Source organism: Nothobranchius furzeri, chromosome 1 (genome assembly GCF_043380555.1).
Source record: "Nothobranchius furzeri strain GRZ-AD chromosome 1, NfurGRZ-RIMD1, whole genome shotgun sequence".
Lineage (NCBI taxonomy): Eukaryota > Metazoa > Chordata > Actinopteri > Cyprinodontiformes > Nothobranchiidae > Nothobranchius > Nothobranchius furzeri.
Window position 1 is genome coordinate 57,126,084 of NC_091741.1, and position 14,633 is coordinate 57,140,716.

Here is a 14,633-nt window from a genome sequence, read left to right on the forward strand (position 1 = left end):
TCTTGTAATAATAGACTGGTACTTTTATTTTGAAGCAAAGCTTCGTGTTTACTTCAGAGCAACTTACTCTGACGTGCACTCCACACACATGATGAGATTGATATTTTCTTTCCAAACCGACTTGATTTTTGAAAACAACTTCTCATGTGAGGATCTTTATCAGCTCAAACAGAAAAATGTGGATTTCAAAGCTTTTAACCTGTGGTATGCTCCTTCAAATCCCCTCTTCTTGAAGGCCATGTGGTTTTGTGAAACTGCACTGGGATCTGATTTAAAACTACATTAAAATTACTAGTAAGCGGAAATCTCAGACTCAACTAAGACAACAGTGTGTCAAGTTAGAAACAGAAAAGGGTTTATTTGGTTTTAATGAAGCATGAACAGTTAGAAACACAAAACTTCCATCTCTCATATTTGGTCTAAACCACTTTGTCAGGTTTAAGAAAAGGAAGAATGTTCAAGCAGCACTGAGTTCTCATTTAGTCACACACACACACACACACGCACGCACGCACGCACGCACGCACGCACACACACACACACACACACACACACACACACACACACACACACACACACACACACACACACACACACACACACACACGTCCTTCTGGGAACTGGATCTTAACAGCTAACAAAATTCACCCAAACCAAAATCTGTTATTTGAAAATATAAAGGATTCCCTCAACCCAAGCTTCACACTCCGTACTTCTTCTGGAGGGCAGAGACAGATGATTGGTCCACCTCAGTTTGGAGGAGGAAGTCAAATAATTCTTTTAGAACTGGAGAGAAATTAAAAAGAGGTACAGGAATAGTTAGCATGCTGGACTTTGTTGGTTTTAAAAAGGAGAAATTGAAATTTATTTAGACACCTTTCTTCTCCTGGGTGGACATGAACAAAACAACCATGTCGAAGCGCCTCACGCCAGCAAGACTGCTGAGAATCTCCAGAATCATGGCTGGAGCTTCATTCCTGCAATCAGATTTATCTTATTATCCCTTAAAGAAAAAAAATGCTTTTTAATACTTGACAAAAACACCAGTATGACCCCTGAGTTGTCAAAAGCAGTTCAAATCAAATATTTTCTCCTAATTTTTGGAACTTACTTCATGTAGAAATCACGCAGGGTGGTCAGGATCTGATTCATTATATCTGGTTCCAGAGAGTTGTTGAAAATGTTGCTGTATGCTGCGGGTTTGATTTGCTGCCAACAAAAAATAAATAAACTTCCGTAAAGGCAACAAAACTCATCAAAAAACCTTCAACAATTACAATAATCAGATAAAGAGAAGCGAGTCAATGCTGACGCGTAAGTATCTGTAAATGAGCTCAGGTTGGGTTCTGATCTTCCGGAGGTCGGACTCCAGCTGGAAGCTGTTAGCAGGTGGAGCAGGGATATCTCCTACTGACGATGAGGAGGTGTTTGAAGGTGCAGGGGGAGCAACGGTTACCTCCTGCAATGGCTGTCTGGAGGATTGATCAACAGGAAGTCTGGAGAGAGGAAACAATGATGAATGATGGGAATTTTCCAAACAATAAATCTGAACATCTATAAAAAAATAACTACAAACAAAAATATCAGATTTAAGACTGAAATACGTGCAGGAACCCCCCGAAAAGCACTTACTGATTGGGTGAGGTGTGTGAGGGTGTGTCTGCCATCTCCTCGATTTTGATCATCTTGGCGTTGGGTGATGTGGACAGAGGAGAGGACTCTTCCTCAGCCTTCCTCTCCACTTCCTGGACTAAACAGCCAGCTGATTCCAGCTCAGGAATCAACGTGTTACCGCCGACCTCCTCTATTTCAATTCTCTTCAGAGGTTTCTGAAGAGAGAGAAAAAATGTGTTTACCCAAAAAGATTCATGTTTAATTTGTTAATTTGCAATCTGGAGGTGTAATTTAAAAACACAAGGCTAAGTCCTCTCAGCTTGACCTGGATGCAGGCAGAGAGCCGGCCGTGTGTGAGACCAGGAACTAAAACGAGGAGGTAGCTCCTAAATGAGGGGCGGGAATGCCATAATCTGAGGATGAATAATCTAAATGTTTTTCTAACTTTAAAATGACCTTTAGAATGAGGAAAGGCTGGACTTTATTAGCAGCAGCTTCAGTGGCCTCTGTGTGTGACTGAGGGGACGTTGTGTTAAAACAAACAAAAGAGACCACCTGGATTCAAAATGAGGTGCCAGTAAATTTATCAAATGATTGATTTTCCAGCACAGAGACCACAAGCAGGCTCCACAGAATAAAATACTGAATATTTTCAAACATTAAATATTTAATGATAGGTGAATTGGGATGTGTATGCATGCTGATTAGTGCTACACAGCTCAAAGTCTGAAACTCTAACAGGTAAAAGCAGGTTTGCTCATTTTTCTGATCGAACGCGCCCAGATCAAAGCCATTCTCTTCAGGAGTTGGCTGTCATTTGATCTGCCATCTCAGAAAGCTTTGTTCTCTGGTTCCTGATAAAGACTGATTCTACTGGAGTAGTCTGGGTAAGGGGGGAGTTAGCAGGAGCTTTCTGGATGGGAGGTGGAGTGAGCTGTACTTTTAGAGCATGTAGGAGAAACAAAACTGCTATTAATCAGTTTACCATTAAAATGGATATGCAGCTGTTGTCATATACTAGTCATTTAAAGTATCAGACAAGGTGAAATGCTCCACACACTCAGTACATATTGCCCACCCCTCATGAGATATTTAGGTCTTTTCTACCACCTGCTGGAGGAGTAACGTTACAGCATGTAAACACTGAGATGGACTAAGATTTCACCCAAAACAATATAAAACTCACTTTTGAGCGCAGATGTTCTGGTTTATTGATTGGCTGGACTGTTCTCCTCCATGAGAGACCTTCTGGCTGAAGAGCAGTAGAACCCGTCTCCTAAAACCAAATCAAATCATGATGGGGAAAATCTAACAGTCAGAATTAAAGACCTGTAGGTTTGTTAATAAAGGAATACATCCTGCTGAAGCTCATTCTTCTCTCTGTAAGAGTAAATTAAACACAGTTGGAAAGAAATTACGTACAATCTGGAGTTTCTGGAGTTCAGCCAGGGCTTGTTTATTTCCTGGTTCCAGATTTAGCAGATGCTGGAAATCTGTAACATGCACCAAAGTTTCCAATGTAGACGAAAGATCATCATATTTGAAACACATGGTGTGTTGCTACAGTTTCACAGAACCTTCCCTGGCCTCTTCTAGCTTCCCTAAAGCCACTCTGGCTGTGCCACGGCGGGCAAACACCTTGGAGTATGTGTTGTCCAGGGAAATGGCTGTGGAGCAGTCCTCCTCCGCCTCCTTATACCTGCAGCAAACAGGGAGGGCATCACAAGGCCACCATGATATGCTGCTAACAGATTCTCATTTGTCTGACAGATTCCTCAATATCCTCCTGGGATAAACGTGTCCGTACTTCTCCAGTTTGAGAAACGCCATGGCTCTGTTGGCAGGCAGAAGAACGTTCATGCTGTCCGCCTCCATGCCTTTTGTGTAGCACTCTACTGCAGCTTCATACTTCCCCTCTTTGAAATAAGCATTCCCCTGTAGGAAATAATCAATATTGTTACATTAAATGACGTTAAAACGTGTCAAGCAGCCTTAAATTGGCAGAAAGACTTTACCCTGTCCTTGTGAACAACCGCTTCCTGTTTTCTCTGCTGCTCCTCCATCTGTTTCTGCTGGTTGGGATCAACTGGAGGCTCAACGAGCTGGCTGTCCTCACTTGGGACATCCTGTTGTCTGAGGATCTGAATCAGTCAGATAATAAGAACAAATTAGACCAAAACAAATAAAAGGTTAAAAGGATGCTGTCTTTTACTTATTATTCTATTGCACAACATTCTGAGGCCTCCTCCTTGACGTTATGTGGTCATAGGCACTTTGTCCCTGGTAGGGTCTTCCAGGTGAAATAGGATCGTGGCCTGGGTGTTTCAGGGTGTGTAGAGCGGAGGGTTCTGTTCATAACTTTTATGGATATAATATCTGGTGCAAATGTGGGTGGAGTGTGTTTTGTGTCAGGAGGATCTGCTTTTTTGTGGATGATGTGGTCCTCTTTGTGTCATCTAACTAGGACCTGCAGCTCCTCCTCTTACTGGAATCTATAAAATCTCTGAATGACAAAAGTGATTGGTGTCACGGCAAACCTCAATTGCCCCTCAATTTTTTTTTACTCATGACAAAATAGCATGAGGGGATCAGTAAACAGTGTAAGGTAACCTGTATGCTCCACAGAAACACAACTCAGCAGAAAAATGGTGGTGTTGCTGGACATTCTGCTCAGTTTTATGGCTTATTGTCAGACTCTGAACCATGAAATTACTGCAGGCATCAAAGTAAAGGCAGACCACTCCAGAGCAACCAAAGACTCCACCCCCTACCCAACCAGCAGCTAGCCAGAGTCACGATGCCGGCCTGACGAAGCCGTGCCAGGTACCTCAACAAAGCAGGGACTAAAATCGAGGAGAAAGTAGAGGGAAAATACCGAACCATGCCCATGGAAACTGTCGGGTCGAGCTGTACCGGTCCGAGTTACTCTGAGTAGTGCTCTTGGACAAGCAGCTTTAGAGATGGTCTGCTAGCCTTTACCTTTAAAATGCTTTTCAGTAATCGTTTTTAGTCTCCGGAGACAACTCTCCCATGACCGTTCTGTGGTGCAGGTTCAGTGTGGTACACACCCTAATACCAGGCAGCACTGTGACTACCTCTCACTGACTGATGCAATAAGTTGAAAACATCCTTGTTTCTTATTACAGGACACGTCTTAAACATGTCGTTGTGGTGATATTCATCTCAATCTTTTCTAGGGGTACCATTATTTATGTCTAGACCAGCAGTTGTTTAATTCATCTGCTGAACCACACTCCAAAAGTAATGTCAAATTTTCATCACTTAACATTGATTTTTCTATTTTATTATCACTTTTATCACTTTCAAAATATTCCAGTGACTGCAGAGGGTTTTTCTTCCTAGCCACAGACTGAGATAGTTCTGTGAACCAGTCTCTAAATCATGACCCACCTCTCGGATTTTCGTCACTTCATTTTCTGCTTCCACGTTCCCAGCATCGAGCTTCAGAACCATCTCGTAATCTGCACAGAAACTTCTGTCATCTCCATGAACTCATATAAAATAAGTCATTTTAAAACCGGATTTCTACCTTCTAATGCCGCCTGATAGGACATCAGAGCAAACCGGGCGGCTCCTCTACGAGCATATGCCTTGAAGTAGTTGCTGTTGAGGGCGATGGCCAGGTTGCAGTCGGATTCTGCCACAGCGTACCTGCACAAGGACACAAGCTTGAGATGAATTCAGTTCTGATCAGATTATGTTTATTTCTCTGAGTTAGACAAGATCATACTTCTTAAGCCTAAAGAAGGACGTGGCTCTGTTTGTAGGAAGCACAGGGTTGTATGGATCTGCAGCCATCCCTCTGGTGTAACACTCTATTGCATCATCATACTTTCCTTCTTTGAAAAACTTGTTACCCTGAAAACAAAAAGGCATACACCAGCTTAGCTTGAACAATCTCTCTGACTTAATCCCTTACTCCTCATATTTCATTCACCATTTCCTTCTCAGACTGCGCTTTCTCCTCGTCCACTGCAGCATCCTCCGTGTCGGACTCGTTTGAATCAGCAATGCAATCCTCCTTATCCATTTCTGCTAGGGCTTTGTCCTGCAAAGCAAAACAAATAAGATCAAATCTGCATTCACCTAACTTAATAGTTTAGTACAAACTATAAAATCTCATAATAAATAGTTAGATACCACATCAAACTTGTCCCAGGATCGATAGTCGTATGATTTCAGTCTGGAGATTTTTGAGGAATCCTCTGACTTTGATTCACCACTTTGCTCCCTCTTCTTCTTCTTTCCCTTCATCTTTGTTTTGTAGTGTTTGTTGCGCACAGGAGGGAGTTTTTCCTGTTAAATAGATTTTAAAATCAGGTTTCTGGCCCCACTAAATCAATTGGGACCTTGAGAAGAAAAAAAAAAAAAAAGAAAAATATAGGAGAAAGTTTTGCGGTTAAAACTGAAAAGTTTAGAAGAAAGTCCAAAAACATTTTCCAGAAACAAGTTGAAAATAGGTGATTTCTTTTCATTTGTTTATTTCTCACTCTGCAATTTCATTCATCATTAATTCACAATACAAACATGAAGTACAACCTTCTAAGTGAAAAAAGGGGGAGGAAGAAATCCAACATTTCAAGAATTGCCCCAAGAAGCAAACTCTGTTTATCCATTTTACAGAAAACCATTCTACCTCAAAACATCTGAAAGTTGTCAAAGTACTTTTATAAAAAACCCACTTTCATTTAAAGGTCTCAGATATTTTCTAGTACTTATGTATACTTGAAACTCATATAGTAAGTAATTGAAGAAAGTTTTTGACTTTTCTGTAGAAGTTAAAAAAGAAGTAGCAAAAAGACTACACTTATGTGCAATAAAATGCACCTTTTAATATTAACTCTAAAAGCATACCCAGAATTCTCAGAGTTTGGTTCAGGAGCAAAACAGGGTTAGCCTCCTCTGGTTATGGTTTTTAAAAAAATGAAGAAAAATAAACATGTAGTAATTTCACTTTTATTTCTTGAAATATTTAGATTATTTTTGCCCAGAAGCACTATTTTTTAAATTTGTTAGAAAAAAAATTCTAAGCAAGTTCCAACACTTCATACTACTTTATTTAAAATGTGACTTCTTTCTCAAAATTGTATTTCATTTAGTTCTATCAGCAGTATATTTCTTTTGGAAATGATATTTACATTTTTTCAATCAAAATAATATTTCGTCATCTTTGTTAAAATTGTATTTAGACTTGTTTAACGAAAATAGCCTTTTCTTAACATTTAGACTTTTATCTGGAGATAGTTTAAGTTGTTTACATGTTAATTTAAGAGACACACCAAAACCTGTAGGACTCCTCCAGTCCTCAGCTCCTCGTCCTTCTGTTTGATGTCCTTCTCCCAGCTCTCCAGGTCCTTCATGAAGCTCTGCAGATCCTCCACGTTGTGTCTCATCTGAAGTTGAAACTCTACGGCTTTGTTTCCCACAGACATGTCACTTCCTGCGAAAAAGACATGTTTTGGGACATATGCTTAACCCCTAGCATTGTTGCAGTTACATCCGTAAGTCGACACAGCAGCAGCTTTGGAGGAAAACGTGAGTATCACGTTATTGAGGTCCCACAGCTAGCATACCGTTAGCCAAAGAAACGGATAAAAAGCTGTGTGACTGAAAAATTAAGCAAATGAACGTGGATAGTTACCGGAATTTTGCAAAACATCCCCGGGTTAAATCTTAGCGTGAAGCTGCCGTTAGTTTTCCCAAAATGCAACAAAAGTATCGTAACTCATAGCTTTCTGTTTACTTTCGGAGCCATGACAGCAAAGTACCAGCAGCCTTTGCGGTACGTGCTAGCGACGTAACCAAAGATCGTCAGCGCTAGCTCCCTTCTGAACACGAAAACACACACACACACACACACACACACACACACACACACACACACACACACACACACACACACACACGCACGCACGCGCGCGCGCACACACACGCACGCACGCACGCACGCACACACACACACGAGTGATATACTAAAGTTTGACAACCCCAAGTGGCTTTGGGTTCTTATCTTTATTTAACTCCAATAATAATAACTATAATAGTTGTAACTATAATAACAGCTATTATAAAAAAAAACTTATACAGTATGTTTCACAGAGACTCCCTGAACACATAAAGAGTTGTTTGGAGTCAACGAGGTAAGAAAACCAAGGAAAACATCTTTCCCATTAAAATGTACAACAGTTGGGAAGAAAAGGTTTCTTTCTGCAAAGGGATTTGCACAAAAAGCATGTTTAGGTTGATGATCAGCAACATTGGTGGACACAAAAGTTAATGAGAAAAAGCAGAGGAGGAGGTATGCTAAGAAAAGAGTTCATCTCTCTGCAAAATCAGACATAATATTTTTTAACTAAATAAATGCATCTTGTGCTTTACAGGCTTTAGTTTTACTAAATTGTTTTCCTTTGTAAGCCAACTAAAAGTAAGAATAACCAAAAAGCAATAAGCCGGAACTGTTCTCTGGCCTCCACATAGCTGAAACCAGTCTTCTAGCCAAACAGCTGGATAAAGAAGTTTATCACTCACACCAAAGGAATGTAAAAGCCAGCAGATTTGTAGTCTGGCTTACATTTTAGTCTAAAATAAAAGCTTGAATAAAATTAGAAAAGCGCACAGATTACATAGTGAGCATTATGAGCTGTGCATTAGACTGAGATCCTCATCTGTGCCCCAGACAAGCTGGTTCCAAAAGTCAGATACTCTCTTGGTCAGCTTGCTTCTCACACCAAACCCTCTGTCAGGAATCTTGGCGTGACCTTTGACCCAGCTCTCACCCTGGATTATCATGTCAGTTCTCTTATTCTCTCTTCCTTCTTCCATCTTAGGAACGTTGCTAAGCTGAGTCCCATTCTGTCTCGCTCTGAACTTGAGACAGTTATCCACACCTTCGTCTCCTCACGCTTAGACTACTGTAACTCTCTTTTCACGTGTCAGAGCAGAACCTCCCTGAACCGTCTACAGGTGGTTCAGAATGCCTGTGCTCAGCTTCTGACAAAGTCCTCCAAATACACCCACATCACCCCGCTTCTCCTCCAGCTTAATTGGCTCCCAGTCTACTTCAGGGTAGGGCTGGGCGATATGGCAAAAATAGAATATCACAATTTTTCCAATATTTTATCACGATTTCGATTTTATCACGATTTTTTATCCATGAATAGCATAACTTCAATTGCGTATTAAAGAAGAGAAACATTGAATAAATAAACATTTATTCATATTAGGGATAATCAACACAGTGCTAACACACTTATATTTTAAACTCACACCAGAGATGATAAAAGCCCTGAGAGAAACAATTACAAAAATCAGTTTTTCTCGTTTTTCAAGTAACTTAACATAAATTAAAATCGTTAACATATTTAAAGTGCAAACATGTCAATTGCAAACGTATTGTGCAAACATTAACTTCTTCAAAATACTATGTAGCTCCCAGTTGTTCATGTAGTGGATAGTTAAGCTCAAATACGGCTCTTATGTGCAGCTGGACCAGAGATCACTTGTGGTAGCAAAAAACTGCGCATTCTGAATATTTTCTGCAACAAGTCTCTAAATAAAGTAAAAATTTCCAGTGCAGATTGGAGACAACCCATAGAAGCACTGATTTGATCTCATTTCAGAGAAAAATAGAACAGGTTAGATGCACCTAATAAATAAAATGACTAACAAACTCAGGAATCTTTCTTTGCTTCACTGTTCTGGTGCTGAAAATATCACTAATGCGGATCAAAGGAGATACACAGATGAATGCACCTCTTATTATTTGGAAACTACATTTACTGCAGCTGGCAGAGGCAGAGATTGTTTCTATTGCTACACAGAATTTACAGAATCATTTTAAATGTTAATAGGGGAAGACTGCAGGAGGGAGCGGTAAAATACAGGGGTCCCCAGCAAAAACAAAAACTTTACGAGTCTGATGAAACCCGCTGGTTTTCCATCAGGCAGTCACGGGGCAGCTCCAACGACCCAGTGACCGAGCTCAGTCCGGCTCGGCAGAGGGTGAATGAGCCGAGGCGACGTCGTGCTCTGCTTAAGAAGCGTGGTTATTTTCCTGCTTCAGAAGAAGCGTCCAACGTTTTTTTACGCTTTCTCCGCAACATGTCACGTCGCTAAGTTGTTAGCGCCGCACGCTAAGGAAACCCTGCGTTCCTCTTCGGAACGAAAACCTCGTTGTCGCTCTCAGCCACGGCCGAAGCCATGTTTGTTCACACACAGGCGAAAACAAGCGGGGCACTAATATATTACTATGACTCACTCTGATTGGTTAAGGTCAAACAAAGGCGTGTCATTCGCCTGGGGTAAGTTCCCTTTTCATTCAGAGGCAGAAATTCAACAGCAGAGATGTGAATCGTGATAAAAAGGTCTCTCAAAAATGACAGACCGTCAGATGTGTAGATCGTAAAACGGTCTAAAATCGTCAAATCGCCCAGCCCTACTTCAGGGTTCATTTCAAGAACCTGGTTCTGGTCTGTAGGGCCTTACATGGACAAGCACCATCTTACATTGGTGATCTTCTTAGTCCCTACACCCCCAGCAGGTCCCTGAGGTCCAGTAACCAAAGCCTACTGGTTGTGCAGCACACCAGGCTAAAGACCAAAGGTGACAGATCATTTGCTGCTGTGGCCCACAGACTCTGGAACTCTCTCCCCCTGAGCCTGAGATCAGTGGACTCAGTGGTCTCCTTTAAAAAAACAGCTGAAACTTACCTGTTCAGGCTGGCTTTGGTGTGACCTTCATCACCACCTTCTTCTTATTCTGCTCTTTCTGAGATCCACTGATTTCCCTGTTTCCTTTAAATTTTCTCACTATTTCCTTGCATTTTTTATCACATTTTAAAAATGTATTTATCTTAAACATGTTTTTAATCATTTAAAAAAATATATTTTTTATATTTAAATGATTTGCTTTTGTCTTGTGATTTTCATTTTCAGAGACACTATATCAAAGATAATTTTCTTTCTTTCTTTCTTTCTTTCTTTCTTTCTTTCTTTCTTTCTTTCTTTCTTAAGTGAAGTTGTCATGTAGCTGTCTGAAACACAGTCCATCTCATCTGAAGGTAGAGGAGCTCAAATAAAAGCAGAGGCAAACTAGGTCAATAGCTTATCTTACACCAGCCTGCTGCCAATGACTGTCAAACATTGCACACTTACCTTAAACCATGTGGCACTTATTGTTATCTTATTCTTTGAGTTGGGTCCAACCACCCACCCTGCCTTTTCTCATTTTTAGGAGTCTGCCAGAAAGGCAATTTCTGAAAGTTTATGCCCTACTTATATCAACCTTGACTCCTAAACTTGGAAGCACTTGTCAAATGTTTTTCAGCGTGCTTCAAAGTGGTTTGAGATTTTTAAACTGTTTTTTTTTTTAAATTAAAAGTCTTTAGCAGGGAAAAGGCCATGTTGGGGTATATTTGGTGGGTTTCAACTACAAGAACCATACCCTAGTTTTATTTACCCCGTTGTTCCCACTGCGTGGTAAATACAGCTCCCTTGGTCGAGAGGTAGTATGTCTGAGATAGAAAAGATTTATTGATCCACAGAATTTCCCAGAGGAACCTTTCTCGAGGGATCAATAATCATCTGAGACTGAGTCACTTGGAACATTTTTGAGGGTCATTAAAATCAACCTGTCCCAGGAGTTGCTGGTCTCCTTCTATTGCAACATAGGTGGTTTTAATGTACTAGTCATCAAAAAAGTGCAGAAGAGTATTGGCTGTTTTCTCTCTACCCTAGAAGAGCTATAGAGCTCCTGGTACAACCAATATCCTCAGGAGGGTGCTACAGGGCAATAAAAGCCAAAACAAATGTCACATATTTTAATGCTGTTGGAATACTCAATGACATATGAAAACTTATTCAATTAAATAAACAATAATCATTGTTGAGCTGTTGTAGAATAATAAAACAGTTTGACTATATATGTTCTTTTATGCATACGAAGATGCCTTTGCATGTTTTTTTTCTTCTGTTTTTAACCCTTGAATTTGGCTTTGTGTTGTAGTTTAAAATGACCCAAGTTTTGTTTTATGTTGTACTGAAATAAGATTGCTAATTTGTTTGAACAAGGACAGTAAAGTTTCAGATTTTTTGATTTCTGGTAAATACAGTGGCGTCCCCAAGGGGTGGCCAGGTGTGGCCCTGGCCACCCCCTAGAAATTGCTGGCAACCCTAGGGAAGATGTTACAACCCTAGCACTGGTGGATTGTGTGTGGAGAGGAGGGGGTAACCTAAAACTTGACAGTAGGAAAATCAATAATTGTTTTATTTGAAATTAAAGGGCACATAACAGAGAAACACAGGGAGGACGTTACCAAAATGAAAACGCCTATACTTTAATGAGAAGAGTAAGTTATTTACCATATCATACCAACTTTATTTCTATAAAGCACGGATCAACTGAATTAACAGATTTAATTAACTGAAATGCAAGGATTTCACCTGCTCAAAACAGGCTATAATTAAATAAGGAATTGTCCTTTTTATGCAAAATTTTATGTAAACAAAAATAGTACAGTTATCTACTAATTTGACACAAAACTCCTCCTCAGAAGGACAAACTCTAGAACACAAAGATTACATTCAAAAAGTGATCTTCACAACTAAATTTACTCTCCCAAACACTGGGTGGATATTTAACAGATTCAAAAGGGGCAACAACAAAGATCATTCAGTGATCGTTCCCAGTTAACATTACTCACAAACGTTCTTGCCTCTAATGTAATCTCTGTTTTCAACAACCTCTGAGGTCTTTAACAACAGCAGCAGAGCACAAACCAAGTGCTACCATCCTAGTTTGCCTCCTCGGCTGGTTGAGATCACCACCTTTTGTCTCCCGTGTAACTAATTAGCAGTAATTTTGCCCAGCTGCGCTCATCAGTTGCCGGCAGGAGCGCCGGTCTGGACCAACCAGGAGGCCGGAAGCATCAGGCTGTTACTGCAGAGAGAGGTTTGGGTGGCGTCCATAACAGAAGACCAGTGTTCTTTAATAAATCATATTAATGTTCACACAAACCATAAATTCATTTTACTTAATCAAACATAATGTAAAACCCAATAAAAATACAATTAATGAGAAAAGAAATTATCAGAATAAAAATGTATGTATCTTGCTACTGCTTACCATTTCTAAAACAAACGTTTAAATCCCCAAAGTTTTTGTGGATGTTTTTTGAAGACAGCAACAGGAGATTTAAACTGCTCTAAAATTCTAAACTAAATTTTGAAACAACATTCAATGTCTTTTCTGAAGCTTTTGTGTTGTTCAAGTTTAAGATGTAAGTGTGTTGGACGCATATTGTTTATAATAAAAAGAATAAAGGAGCATGTTATGGTCGACCGTTGTAACAGGAAGTAGCACAAGTAGGCAGAATTCCTTTTCAAAGCTTCATTTTAACCTGCGTCAAATGTAACAGTGAGGCATCTGTACTGTTGCACCCAATGTGACCCCGTGTCCTATATTGAGATTCACAGCCAGCTAAACTCTTTCTTGCATCGCTCTCCTCCAGTGAACAGACACGTGTTGTATTTGGACGGAATTTAATGCAACAAAGTGTGAAACTGAAATGATACAAAATACAGAAAAATAATCTTAGTGTACAGCACAGATGATCAATTTAAACTAACATCCTCAGCATAGGTGCACTAAAGGATTCATCTCAACAGCGCGTTAACATTGCTTCCTATCAGATCCTCAATCTATAAAACATGCTAAGTAACTCAAACTCATTCCCAATAATATGTGACAGTGTGAGCGCCCTGTCACAGTGTCCCGATTGATCATGCGCCCTGGCTACTTGGCCAAGGGGATGTCCCTTTGGCTGACTGGTTAGAGCGTATGAATCTCACCCGGGAGTCTGGGGAACGAATTCCGCCCGGGCCCTCGTTTCTCCACCTTGCCACATTTGGCGTTGTTGGCAGGATCCATGTAGTACTGTCAAGTAGGTCCATGGATGTGAAGTTTGTGGCACTCTGCGCGGGAGCACGAGGACGTGCTTGTGGAAAGAGGGGGGAAGATGGGACAGTGTGAGCGTCCCGTCACAATGTCCCGATAGATCTTGCGTCCTGGCTACTTGGCCAAGGGGATGTCCCTTTGGCTGACTGGTTAGAGCGTATGACTCTCACCCGGGAGTCTAGGGATCGAATCCCGCCCGGGCCCTCGTTTCTCCACCTTGCCACAAATATCTTAAATCCTGTATAAAACTTAACATACAGAGAAAAACTCACTCATATTTCCACTCAAAGGGATGTAATAGAGCGGATGGCTTCAGATTGCTGAACAGATGGTTTTGCCTCTCGCATATGGGAAACCTACTGACACACACTTCTTCTACACACTGACTCAACATAGCAACTGTGCAAACCTGCGCCCCCTACTGGCCAGGAAGAAAACATGAACCTAAACTGGTTCCAATACACTCCCTGTCTGGCATTATTCTAAAAATGTCATTAAACCCCATCAAAATAACAGTTTAATCTCTTAAAAGAAGGATACAGTCCGAGATAGGTCTGCAGAAAGTTCTCGACGTCTTGTCTCGTGCAACCTTCACTTCCAACTTCCTGACAACTCCATCTTTGCTTAGAAGCGTCTTCACAATGACGCCCATAGGCCACTCGTTTCTCTTTAGTTGCTTGTCCTTCAGAAGAACGATGTCCCCTTCTTTTAGGTTCGGTTTCCTGCACTGCCACTTCTGATGACTTTGGAGCATGTGGAGGTAATCCTTCTGCCATCTGGCCCAGAATGTATCAGCAAGGGCTTGAACTCTTTTCCACTGACGCATATACATGTCAGCCTTGGTGAAATCTCCAGATGGTATAGGGACCGGATGAAACTTCTGGGTGAGTAGACTCGCAGGTGTCAGGATGAATGGAGCGTCAGGATCGGAGGAAACGGGTATCAAGGGCCTCGCGTTGATGATGGCTGTAACTTCGGCCATCAATGTTGTCAGGACCTCATGTGTCAAGGTGGGGTTACCTGCTTGGAGAAGCATCAAATCTAGG

At 40.9% G+C, this 14,633-nt stretch overlaps 1 protein-coding gene across 1 annotated transcript; it reads right to left on the bottom strand.

Annotated features, from left to right (window-relative positions):
* Positions 1–560: 560 nt before the first annotated feature.
* On the bottom strand, positions 561–7,415 carry rpap3 (RNA polymerase II associated protein 3). The gene is made up of 17 exons (XM_015976921.3): positions 7,277–7,415; positions 6,915–7,075; positions 5,776–5,931; positions 5,573–5,683; positions 5,366–5,493; positions 5,165–5,286; positions 5,026–5,096; positions 3,630–3,755; positions 3,422–3,549; positions 3,192–3,313; positions 3,037–3,107; positions 2,801–2,890; positions 1,633–1,829; positions 1,313–1,496; positions 1,112–1,209; positions 877–977; positions 561–786 (listed from the first exon to the last, which is right to left on the bottom strand). The coding sequence occupies exons 2-17, from the start codon at positions 7,065–7,067 to the stop codon at positions 701–703; spliced, it is 1,944 nt and encodes a 647-aa protein (XP_015832407.1). The 5' UTR covers positions 7,068–7,075; positions 7,277–7,415; the 3' UTR covers positions 561–700.
* Between the last annotated feature and the right edge of the window lie 7,218 nt (positions 7,416–14,633).

What these genes read in the sequence shown, in the direction of transcription:
- rpap3 (XM_015976921.3), bottom strand. Translation starts at nt 7,067, where the DNA reads ATGTCTGTGGGAAACAAAGCCGTAGAGTTTCAACTTCAGATGAGACAC. An exon ending in AAGTGACGAAAATCCGAGAG is followed by an intron (nt 3,756 to 5,025) that starts GTGGGTCATGAT and finishes TGACTGATTCAG; the next exon opens with ATCCTCAGACAACAGGATGT. An exon ending in AACTCCAGAAACTCCAGATT is followed by an intron (nt 2,891 to 3,036) that starts GTACGTAATTTC and finishes ATTTGGTTTTAG; the next exon opens with GAGACGGGTTCTACTGCTCT.